Source organism: Pistacia vera, unplaced genomic scaffold (genome assembly GCF_008641045.1).
Source record: "Pistacia vera cultivar Batoury unplaced genomic scaffold, PisVer_v2 Contig151, whole genome shotgun sequence".
NCBI classification, from domain to species: domain Eukaryota; kingdom Viridiplantae; phylum Streptophyta; class Magnoliopsida; order Sapindales; family Anacardiaceae; genus Pistacia; species Pistacia vera.
The window spans coordinates 839,886-853,268 of record NW_022195586.1 but is presented as its reverse complement, the minus strand read 5'-3'; the positions used below and the strand labels follow the sequence as shown (position 1 = coordinate 853,268).

The 13,383-nt window shown below is 29.9% G+C and overlaps 1 protein-coding gene across 4 annotated transcripts; it reads right to left on the bottom strand.

The window, feature by feature from the left end:
• Positions 1-4,436: 4,436 nt before the first annotated feature.
• Positions 4,437-9,335, bottom strand: LOC116124293 (probable phosphatase PSR2). Of its 4 annotated transcripts, none has more exons than XM_031409999.1 (8): positions 9,230-9,335; positions 8,522-8,741; positions 7,898-8,125; positions 7,566-7,699; positions 6,864-6,966; positions 6,102-6,644; positions 5,171-5,508; positions 4,437-4,944 (listed from the first exon to the last, which is right to left on the bottom strand). In XM_031409999.1, the coding sequence occupies exons 2-8, from the start codon at positions 8,538-8,540 to the stop codon at positions 4,786-4,788; spliced, it is 1,524 nt and encodes a 507-aa protein (XP_031265859.1). In that variant the 5' UTR covers positions 8,541-8,741; positions 9,230-9,335; the 3' UTR covers positions 4,437-4,785. The 4 variants fall into 4 exon arrangements, with proteins under 4 accessions (XP_031265859.1, XP_031265860.1, XP_031265861.1 ...); XM_031410000.1 differs by having other exon boundaries at positions 7,898-8,068; XM_031410001.1 differs by lacking the exon at positions 8,522-8,741 and having other exon boundaries at positions 9,230-9,333.
• Between the last annotated feature and the right edge of the window lie 4,048 nt (positions 9,336-13,383).

Sequence of the window (13,383 nt, the reverse complement as noted above, 5' to 3'; positions counted from 1 at the left end):
AATAACAGACCCATCACCTCTGCCGAAGCCCATACCAAGCCAAAATTACGAGAGTTTTATTTATTTGTTGTGAAATTATTTATTTTCTGTTGTCATTTCTTAATAGAATTTAAATTCCAAAAAGATGACCAACACCTTTCAATGGCGGAGCTAGGATTTCAAGTGAGCGAAATAAAAAAAAAAATATATAAACCAAATAAATTAAATCATACTAACATAAGGAAATCCATAAAAAAAAAATCCTAATTTTCTAAAGGTAGATTTAAGTAAAGAAATCTAAGTAGAATACTGATAATATTTTTTGTCCAATACAATTATAATTTTCCTAATATGTGATAAACCAAATAAATTAAATCATACTAACATAAGGAAATCCATAAAAAAAAAATCCTAATTTTCTAAAGGTAGATTTAAGTAAAGAAATCTAAGTAGAATATGATTCATAAGCTAATAAATATTCTTCCTATATCAAAAACTCAATCTTTTAAGTTTGTATAAATTGTGTTTTATAATTAATTTGTAAAATAAAATTTCATTTAGTTTGCTTTTTACTTAATTATTGGATTATGTAATTAAATATGTATATAATAGACCTTATTAATAATCTAAATCCTAAATCCTAAACCTTAAACACATTAAATTTATGATAATAGATCCATAATAAAAAAAGTGTTTGTGATTGTTCTAGAAGAAACGAAACAAAAGATTTGTATGAGGTCTACCCAATATTAGATGCAGCGGTGCATAATAGATTGGTATGAATATCATGAATTGTCTAGCAATTAAACCAGTTGACCTTCTTCTCGGTTTCTTCCTCTTCTTCTTCTTCTTCTTCTTCCATAACCTAAGCTCGGAGAATGAAGAGATAAGAGGGCCCTATGGAGAATGTGGTGAGAAATCCACAATAGAATCCGACCAAAATGATCGAACTGATTATCTTCATGTATAAGGATATTATATTATGGACATTTCCACTAAGGATGTAGCCAATGATTTATATTAGTGGAGAAAAGTTAGACCATAATAGTCGTATAATTTTATTTAAATGAATAAATATTTAAATTGTTAATATTTATTGTATGATATTCAATAGATTTAAATTGAACTCAACACGTTTTTATATTAAAGTGTATGTATAAAGTAATTAATATTTTTCAAGCTAAGTAGGTCCTCCACCAAGTAGAGAATAGTTCAAACTTAGTCACTTCTTTATTTTGCAAGCCACTTGGCTCTCATCCAAACTAATCCAATTGATTATGGTAAATTAACTTATACAGTAGAATCTCTCTATAATAATACTCTATATAAGAATAACCTCTATGTATTCATAAAAAATTTTGGTCTCACCTTGGGGTAGCTATAAATAAGAATAAATTTCGCATTGTAAGAAGTTATAATTTTTCTAGATCCTGTCTTAAGAAACTTACCTTTACATAGTAATAATTATATGTATATTGTTAAAAATAGATGCTATGTTACATTAAAGGTTTAAGATGAAATAAATTATTTATCTAAAGTTGTTTGGGATAATAATTTATGCTTTAGAGTTGTTATCACATCTTTTATCTTGCGGGTATATAATAAGTCACCAACATGGACACCTTCTTGTTGATACCAAAATATTTCTAGCTCTCAAGCATGTTTAGAGCTTCTTAGCACGAAATTTTTAGTATTTTCGTACTATCATCCTCAGGATTATCTCCTTCATCTTCTTGTTTAATTTCAGTAATGATTTTTTCTTTAGTAATTAAAACATACATGACTTGTTGCTCGATCATTTGGATAATTGAGGAAGACATTAATATCCATTTGATTAGTGTAGTGAAGTTGTCGAATCTGATCACATAATTTTGCAATGACTCTTTGATATCTATTTTCGTACTATCCTAATGTTACTAAAACAATGAATTGAAATCTTAATACTACTAAAACATGAGTATAAAATAATAAATAAAAACAATAATTTTTTAATCAAAACAATAGTTCTTGTAGCTCAACCTCTATTAAATTATAACATCCTCCTAGTAATAAATTTAATTGGTCCCAATATTATAATTATAGAGAGGTTCTACTATAGTATTCAATCTTTCCTTAGTTTAATTATATACAAGGTAATTGTATTTTTATAAACTAAAAATTTCTTTTAAACTTATCTCGTAAGAAAGAAGATTTTCTGTATTATTCCAATTTCTACTACAATTCACCATTATAATTTATCATTCATCAGTCCCCAATTTGTCATTTAGTGTCTATATATATATATATTAAAAATACTTAGAGATTTTTATTATATTTGCATCTAGCAGTTCTTTGATGCTCAAAATATGAAAGAGACAAAGAATGAGATGGAAATAGGTTAAATAAAATCCTAATTAGGACTGTGAAATTTATTATTATTATTTTTTTTTTGTTGACAAAAGGGAAAAGAAAAAGGTTAATTTAAAAAGAAATATTCAAAATTTTATTTACTACCCGAGTATCTTTCTAATTTTTTTTTTTTTTTATAATTATTGATTTTTCGGATATTTTATGAGATAGGGGTTACTTTGATAATGATTATTCTTTTTTTTTTAATTACAAAATCCAATAATTAAGTAAAAAGCAAACTAAATGAAAATTTAATTTATAAATTAATTATTAAACACAATTTATACAAACTTAAAAGATTAAGGTTTCGATATAGGAAAAATCTTTTTATTACCTATTGAATCATATTCTACTTAGATTTCTTTAATTAAATCTACCTTAACAAAATTAGGATTTTTTATGGATTTCCTTATGTTAGTATAATTTGATTTATATGTTTTATCACAATAAGGAAAATTATAATTGTATTGGGCAAGTATTTGGTACAATGGTTCCCTCCAATGGGGAAAATTGCCCTAAACGTCCTTTCCTTGCTTCGTCCCTATGTTTGGTTTATATCTTCCTAAGTTTATATAATTAAAAAGTTAGTAATTTAATAAAATATTATGAAAATCTTTTATTATAAATAATGTTTACTATTAGCAATGTGAGGGGTAATCCGATACCCTCCCCCACCTTGGGATTAAAATATTATCGAGGTAATTTAATTTTTATACCTATTTTACCCTTAATTAAATACCATTTCGGACACAATTGCCTTCAAATGTCTATCAAATTATAATTAGTCGACCCCCTTACATTTGAGAAATGAACTAAAACACCTCAGCCACAAAAAAGTTTAAAAGTTAACAAAATACTCTCAGCCATCCAAGACCACTGTCGGCCGTTACTCACCACCGTTGGCCGCTGGTGTCAATCGCCGTAATGATGCACGATCGACGAGATCTGGTCCAAAAAACGACCAAATTTAACAGTTTTTATGTCGTTTCACGACCAAAGAACTGGCCTTTTCAGGGCCAGATCTAGGGCCATTTCATGGCAACATCTTTGACCATGAAACGCCAAAGAAACGACCAGAGTTGGTTGCTGATAGTGGCTTGGGGTGGATGGAGGTGGTTTTGCTACAAATTAAAGTTTTATATAGCTGGGGTGTTTTAGCAAAATTTCAAATTGGGGGGAAGGGGTTTAAAAGGATGATTCAAAAAATAATATTATATTAATATTTAAAAAGAGGGTAATTTAATAATATATATAACATAAGTTATAACTATCTATTTGTCATCTTAGCCAAACATATTATTTACCAATTTATTCCAATCAACCAAACATATTTTCTAAACATTTTCAATAATCTTCAAGGTGATCAATCTTTCTATTAGTATAATATCCTCTATAATAAAGCATTATATGATCCAAACGCCCCTTTTGATTTATCTTTGATTTATCGTAATTGTGATTCTTATTTACAGGGAATCTCTTTCGCAGATTCTTATCTATAAAGAATCTTACAGTTAACTTTATATTGCATGATTATATTGTATCATCTTATCTTCTATAAAATCTCTTATCTATTATTTTATTTTTATCTTCTAGTGAATCTCTATATTACAATTTGATTGCCTTGACGGTGGATTCTCGTGACATCTGCTATTTATTTTAGTTACCTATGTGAAATCATTTAATATGAAGCATAACCATATTATTAGAAAGTTATAATTATTTGAAAAAAAAAAAAAAAAAACCCTTAAAAATATCAAAAACTTCCAGAAAAAGATATTTATATTATTTTATAATAGATACGTTTTATATTAAACAAAATAAACCCATCAACAAAAGGGACAACCTTCATATAGTTCAATCTTTGCAAAGAAATAAAACAAACAGCTGACTTCATCATATGAAATGAACAACAAAAGGGCATGGAAAATCCTTTGATTTAGAAGATTTATACTTCCCAAGGCTTCAATTATTTACCAAATATTGTTTACATCGGAGACTATAAGTATCTGAAAATTTCTGCATTTCCATGAATACGATAATGCTTTCAAGAACAAAAGAACCTACTGATGTAAAAGAAAACACAAAATGATTTTACTTCACTGTAAAATTGAATATTTACAAATATTCTAACTTGACCGCACATAATCCGTCTTTCGAAAAGAAATACACTCTCTGCTCTAACAGTAACTATACCTTTTGACTTTATATTTATCTATGAAGAAACAACTACGATGTGGAAGAGCTATTTTAACTGAATCTGCAACACTAGCTGTACAGTTACTATAATTAACAACTTTGGCTCTGGCAGCGGGAAAAATTCACCACATGAATGGGAAAATCCAAGTTTGTGGTCATTTCCACAGAGATGGAAGATCAATGGTCCCTGTTTTCAGTTATTGGAGGATCGAATGGAAAAAGCTATTCCTTCATACCAATTTTTTTTGCTATGATGGGACGAACATCATCCACATTGGCCAAAGTCTCTAAAAAGGGAATTAATGAAACTAGAGCAGTGTCTGATGGATCGTCGAACCAACTTTCTATAGGAATACCGTTGTTTACTTGCAAACGAAAAACCTGAAATTGAAAAAAATAATTATCACTTGAGAAATTTTAGCTAGCTAGATTTAAAGATTGAGATGTAGTAGTTTCCATTCATTGGTAAAATAAGAATAATTAAAATGAAAACCAACTTTTTTCCAGGTTTTTTTATCATAAAAAAGTTGGTCCAGTAACTTGAAATGAAATAGAAGAGTACAAAAACAAAAGCTAGAGAGAGAGAGAGAGAGAGAGAGACTGATACCTGTGGGGAATTGTCAATTATAGCTATTTTTGACAGGTCAACTCCTACAACTGTCAGATCCTTGGTGTAGCTACCATCAGAAAATATGCATGATTCTCTAAAAAGACGTCGAGCAATATACTTTTTGTCAGGATCTAGTAGATCCAGCAGCTGCTCAGCATAAATGCTTTGGCTGGCTGTAAAAATGACGACTTCAAACATCTCAGCTACTCTCTCCAAAAATGTCCGGAGGAAGGGTCTTTGTCTTACATATACAGTGTGGTCTTTCATGTCAAAGGAAATTTGAAAGGTGAAGTCTGCACTATCACAGGGCTCCATGGTGGAGTGGACAAGTGTTTCTGTATAAGTTTTTGCAGTTAACACAAACATCAGTAGCAGTTGATTATGAATTGTTAAAATGAACAACATTTAGCTAAATGCAGAAAGAAACATATTGAAATCCAGCTTCATGCATTGATACCAATATTTATTAAGATGGAAATGCCATCCAGATACTTGCGCATCAGTTGTATATAATTAAATTAAGAATTTTTCTACCATTTTGAACATACAAGGGATACAGCGGGACCTTATCAAGGCAAAAAAAACAAAAAAAAAAAACATAATAATAATTAAAAAAAACAGTAAATATTATCCCAAATCAACTTCATTTGACAATGCACAATACAAGATAAACAGTTGGATACAAAATTCTTATGCAGTTGCGCATTTTAGTCAGCTTGAGGTTTCAAACAGTTCTGCAAAATTATAAATTTGACCAAGTCATAAAGTAACAAAGGGGATTAACTCAATTCCCTTTGCTGGCATCAAAAGGATGTCAACAAGCTCCTTTGCTGATAACTTAAATCATAAAATCAAATTTAAATAACATAAATCATGACTAAAATGTACATAGCATTAATATGAAAAACCAAAAAAGCAATTCTCTTACCATCCAGATCAAGAACTAAGGTTACATGCTTCCTTTTGCTGGTCTCCTTGGGCACCAATACTGGCAAAAGGTCAGCTTCCATGTCGGAGAAGTCCAGAAAATTTCTAATGAACAATTGTGGATCAAAATCTGCTTCATTTAAATCGACAGAGTTAGAGTTCACATCAAGTTCATGATCATTGGGTCTTATCTGCTGGCTCACTGGATGGAACCATGAATATTCGGAGGGCTCTGAAAGCTCTTCACAGGATCCATGAAAATGAATATTCTTTTTCTCTACTGGTTCCTCCTCAAGGGCAGGCAAATTCATACATTCCTCCGTCATATCAAGCATCAGATTTTGCCCAGCATAATCTGGCTCAGTCAATAGGTAATCAGTTAGAATATCATCAAATTCACCAATCCCTTCAATGGATACAGGAACACTCATGTCAGAGATATGGGAATCTGAAGCATTAGAAGTTTGACAACTGGATGACAAACTACTCCAACTATCATAGTCACCAGCTGTCATTTCTGGAACAGTAGTACCATCTTCACATCCTAAGCACAGTATGAGATAAAAGCATAATAATGTCAGGGAAAAAGCAATCAATCATGTATCAACTAAAAATAACATGCACAACTTTCCACTAGTTCACCAAAGCACAAGAGGGCTACATATCTAAATGGAAAAGAGTTCTCTAAATCAGATGACAGTGCTACCAGCCAAATTTAAAATGCATGAGTAAGGCATTTGGCAACATGACTCCTAGCTGTTACCTTCATTATCCTGAGCACTTGATTTGAGATGAATGCCACTGCCATTGATAAGAGGAGAGAACATTGCTTCCGAATTTATAGAACATGTGAAAAGTGGAAAATCCTGCCATTGAAAAAACCAATTAAAGAGAAGAAAATAACCAAAGGATTATAGTCGCAACTGCTTTAGCTGAATAAATAAGTAAAATTAGACAAAGCTTTTAAGAAAAAAACATAATCATCAGGTAATGATGGAAGAGGAGCTTCTGCCAAAGCTTAGGACTTATACTGCCAACATGATCACTATCTGGATGACACTAAGGCAGGTTAATGGTAAAGTCATTAAAATAATAACTAAAATTAGTAAAAAAAAAAAACAGAGCAACAAAGTCTCGTTACTAAATCACATTTCTTATATCTTAAACTAGCAATTTTAAAAGTAGAGGAAGATGAAAGAAAAAAGGCATTTTGGTGAAAACATAAAGAGCATAACTTGCAATCTCAGTTCCAGATGCAAAAATTAAAAATTTTCTTTTTGGTCTCCAATTATTAATTGAAGCTGACACCTACATGATTCAGCCAATGTTAAAGAAAATACAACATAGTATCGCAAAAAGTAAAACTATGACATACTGAGAAGACATAAGCAAGAATGCATGGCAGTAAATTACAAAATTTTGTAGCACTATTATTACATGCACGTAGGTGTTGATGATAACTAACCATTCTTTTAAGGGAAATAGGATCTTCAGCACATGAAAAACGTTTTTGGCAAGGATATTCTTCATCATGATACATTTTCGGAATAACTTTATTACTTCCATCTTCCATGACAGAGAATTCAACTTTGCTAGAACCTGTGTCAAGCATATTCAATCATATGGTGATAAGTCTCATTAACGGTGTCTAACCAACCAGAGCCACACTTGACTCTATCAGAATCTTCCATAATAACCTGAAACTAGGACAGACTAACCTAAGTGGTTTAGCAATAAGAGATTTATTTTATCTTATTTTAGTTTTTCACTCGCATACATAAAGTTTGAAAGGCTTACCATTTTCACAATTTTGAATTGATGTATCCAATTCTGCCGTTTCATGAAGCAATCGGACTAGAGAACCTGAAGTCTTGGATATTTTACTCGACTTCTGAGCAACATAGAGACAACTTACTTCTTTTACAGAAGTGCTGGATTTAACCTTCATTTTTAAGGCAGGCATTGGATCTAGATTTGAGAAGAATACTTCAAATTCAATTTGAAATACAGAGCAGAGATAGCTCCCTGTTTACATACAAGTCATAAGACTAACAGACATGAATTCAACAATTTCATACAAAAATATAGATAGAAAATATAGAAAGATGCTATGAAAATGTACTAAAAAGTGATAAGGGAAGGAGATATGTATACAAATCATAATTACCATCTAGATAAGTAATTCAGATTAGCAATTTGGCATGAGAAGATGGTAGCTCTATTAATAACATACACAAAACTTTAACATATGAAAAACAAGTAAACATGCTTTCCCCAAAGGCACACATCAATTTCTTTTCTAAACAACACTTCAAAAGAGTTTATTTCTTATACCAAAATGTTATTTTTCGAAAAGGAAATATCAATTGTGTGATTCCAAAAAGCACTTGTATCATTTCAGCAGTAGACCAGAACACGTACACAAAAACACTTTTGACATAATCAAAGTCACTTCTGATAGTTTCCAAAGCAGTCCTGAACGCACTATAATAGCCTATATCATTCACTATTTCCACCTGGTTCCAGTAAGTATAATCAGAGACCACGATGAAACCCTAGCATGACCACAAAATCCACCGCCTAGTCAAGCAAATCATGAACTCAAACACTGTAATTAGCAGAGATCACCGTACATAAACTCCTAAGAAGGTCAAAACATTTGTTAATCTCCTGAACAAATAAATACTACACAAAATTGCCAAATAAAATGCGTTAATTAATCACATGATCTTTGAAAAAGGATCACAAATTCACAAACCCATATCACAAATCACCTTAAACCCAAATTCAACGCAAGAAAGCAATTCACAATTCAAAACCCACAAAAGAAATTCAACTAAACATAACAAACCCTAGCTCAGAACAAAACAAAAAGAAAGAATTTACAAGAATATTCACATACAACTAATTACAAATCACTAAAACACTCGACTTTAACCCATCCAAACAATTCAAAATCCACAAAGCAATTCAAGAACACGTAAACAAAAACTCAAGCTTTAACTCAATTAATTACGCCATAATTCAAAACCCTCAAAAGAATTCGAGAAAATTCAAGAACACATGGACAAAAACTAGCTCAGAACAAAACATAAGGGGAGAATTTTGAAAGAATATTCAGATACCCACCTGTATATGGAACAAGAAGGTGAAGATCCTTTCTCTTTCCAAAGCTCGTCTTCTTCTACTTCTTTCTCTCTCTTCTGAGTTTCAGAAGAAGAGAGCGAGAAAGGTTGAAAAGAGAGTCAAAGATGGGCATGCGATTTGGTTTTATACAGGGAATGGCCGGTGAAGATCCAATGGTCGCTGTTGATTCTAGTTTTTGGTTTGGATGTGTGGGATATTGGCACGTGTATGATGATGAATATCCACCTCAGCAGCTGCTTTACACTTGAGGTTGGCTTCAGCAGTTTGCTTGTCAAGGAAGATTTTGTGACACCAAATGTTTATTTCGTAATTCATAAGGTTCTCTCATAAAATTTTATTATATTATATTTAATAATAAAAAATAAAAAATAATTTATTTCAATATTTCAATTCTATTTTATTCAATTCAAAACATTAATAATTATAAAAATAATCCAATTCAACTTAACTTTATTTTTATCAAAATACTATTTTAAAAAATATCAGAATAGTAAATCAAACGGAACTTTAAGTTCTCTTATAAATAATTCATCTTAATATATCCCTACACTAGCCAATTTTGACACATTCAAATGAAGGAAAAAAATGAAATCAATTTTAGAATTCTTTGTTTAATAGATTTAGACTTTAATTTGGGATTGCTTTAACTTGTTCTATGATTACTTATGATTCAACTTTAGTGATATTATACTCTTAATAAAATTTATATAGTGTTTGCTTTACTTAATTTTAAAATTATTTTTGGTTTTAGGAGATGAGATATAGCAATTATAAAAAAGACAAAATGATATTAAATAAGCCTTTTTTTCATTATTAAAATATTTTAAAACATAATTTTTCAAATTATTTAAAAATTTCAAGTTTTAAATATACAATAACCAGCTAATAGAGTTGCAAGTGAACTTTCGATGTTGAGTAGGACGTCACCGTCGACCGACGATCTACCTAATGGTGTCATCGGTGATGTCTCACTCGCTATCAACAGTTTGCCAATGACTCTATCAGCAATTCGTTAGCGACTACACGAACTAGTTTTTTTTTTTTTTTTAATATTTCTTTGTTAATTTGCTGAAAGCCTAAGAATTTTGAAATTTAATATAATTTTTATTAAAAATTTATTAGTTGTTTGGCTAAGAAAACATAAAAATGCTTTTTAGAATTAATATTAAAAAATATATCAAGTTAAATTTATAAAATATAATAAAAATATTTTTGAAATTTCAACATTTTTATATAAATTTAAAAAGAGCTTTGAGCTTCTTACATAAGTCATAAAGTAACTTATTTATAATTTTATAAACATTTTTAAGATGCAACCAAACGACCTAAAACAAATGGTTTTCACTTTAAATAAGCTCTTTCTATAAGTAGATAAGTCAAATAAAAAATGTTCAAAATTTCGAAAACAACATAAAGACTTTTTTATATGCCAAACAAAGATCATTCAAACTCTATGATTAATACAAAATCTGCATTAGTATCTAGCTGATGATCCTCTAAAGTATCAACCTCCAAGGCTCTAATATATATATAGTTTTCTTTTTCTATTTTGACTTACCTTATATTTTAGACTGTGAAACTTGTATGCTTTATAATATATATTGCTTATTATGAAAAGTGGCTTATAAGCAATGAGTGCTTATAATCTAATTTTAGTTTATAAGCATTTGAAATTTTAGGCAATTACGTATTTGGTTAAAGTACTTATAAGTGACTAATAAGTAGTTGACATGTTTGGTAAAATGTGGCTTATAAGTACATTTTATTATAAAATGACTAAAAAGGATATTACATTAAATAAAGGTATATTATAGAATTTTAAAATTAAACAAGGATAATGTGGTAATATACTTGGTCAAACTAGCTTATAAGCAGAGTGCTTATAAGCCAAAAATAAAAAGTACCTCTCCCCCAACTTAATTTTTTTTTTTTTTTTGGCTTATAAGCTCAAAAAAGTTATAAACAAACATGTCAAATTTTAAAGCTTATAAGCTAGTCAAGACAAACACCCCCTAATTAGTTGAGTCTTATATTTACTATGAATTGGATTATCAATGTTATGAGATTGAATCTTGAACAACAAACATCAAATATCATCCAAACTACAAATCCTCATAAATCCTCTAAACAGAAAATTCATATATTAAATTTAAGAAACATGCCTATAAATTTACTGTAATCATATGCACACACACATATACAACTATTCAAGTGTATATAAAATAATAGCAATAATAATTCATATATTCTCTAGTTAGAATATCCTAATATTTTGTTAGGACTATATGCATATATACCATTGGATCTAAATTGTAAAATATTGTTTGAGTGCAATGAAAAGATTCTAATAATGTACAAACATAGTTCTAACATAACTAATATCATCAAAACCACGATTACACAAGTTTCCAAAGTTTTTCACATGGAAAAGAAACATTCCCATCAACATGATGAATGGAATGATCATTATTGCAAAATACATAAACACCAAGAAAATTTTCGTCAAACATAGCTCAAATTTTCATGCCATTAAATCACTTCTTTATTCTCTTCTAACAATTAATTCATCAACTTATTCAATATTCACTACAAACACCATCCGAACATAGTTGTCTTAACTAACATCCCACCATGTTATTGTCGAAGTTGTCGACCACTTCATTGATAATGGGTCACGCAGACACATTCAGGGTCTCCCTAAAGAGCCGTTAAAGGATATTTATTTAAGTTATTAATTCATTTTTGAGTTTGAGCTTAGGAATAAAAATCCTTATAATATTAGGTTTTGGTCTTTTAAACCTAGTATATAAACATACTTTTCTCTTGCATGTGTATGATAACAAATCACGGGGCCAATTACATTCATTGTAAATGAGAGAGGTAATGCAGTATTGTAATAATACTGATTCTGTTGGACGTAGCCTGTTAATTGAGTGAACTAGGGTAAATCTTACGTATTTCTTCTTTCTCTTTATTGTTTGTGGTTTGGGTATATTGTTTTTTGGTTTCATATTACTCTCTATTATTTCAGTTATTGATCCAAAATTGTACCCACTATTAGCCTCCTTGTTGTTGAATGAAACATTGAAAGAAACCCTTTTTACATTCTCAACAAACTCAATCCTCTCTAGATACACATTCACCTCTAACCCTGAGGGAGCTTGCACATTGGCAATGTATGTGGCATTCATCAAGCCGACGTTTGTCACTATTCTTTCGATGACCCATGTAACATAACTACTAATATGACACATCGGACACGGCACGCTTCCGTTGTACAACTCCAATTTAAGACGCTAATAAAAAAATATTGAAAGTTAAATTTACAATTCTCAGAAACAATACAATTAAGAAGGAATTATAGTCACTCCAAGTTCTTGTAACATACAAGATATTAAGATACAATTCGTACATTTTAGGATCTTCTTAATTTAATTCCTTCTTCTTGGAAAGCCTTAAAACAAAAATTATGTAATATAGGTTTTTCTTAAGAGGACAATCAATATATATTTAGGTTTGTATTTTTGGAGAAAGGTAGTGTATTTATATTAATGAGAGGAATAATTATTTCATGAAACTTTAAAAAAAAAAAATTGAAAGAAAAAAGAAGAAAGTTTAAGAGAAAAAACATCTAATATTGGAATACCATTCGAGTAATGCTACAGTTATCGAAGCGTGTGCATCGAATGACGTGACAAAATCCTGACTGTTGATTCATTATAAGTTAATATTAATCAACGGTCAGGATTTTGTTATGTCATTTGGTGCACAAATTCGGTGTGTAACTTTTGGTAACTCTATCATTTTCCATACCGTTCCATTACATTTAACTATAATTATCTCTTAATGATGACGTTGACTTAAATAAAAATTCAATTTTGCTTGAAAATAAAAATTTACAATATTTGCATATCTATATATTTATATAATCCTAAGACATACCCTATTTGATTGCTATGTAGGATTTTTTAAGCTCTAGAATTGCTTCCTTTTGACATGTTGGTAGACAGTAGCGGATCCAGAAATTTCTATTAGGGTGGGTCAAAATCTAGAAATTATACATATTAGTATTTTTAAAAAAAATTTGAGGGTGGGCCATGACTAGACTGGATCCACCCCTGTTGGTAGATTGTTCG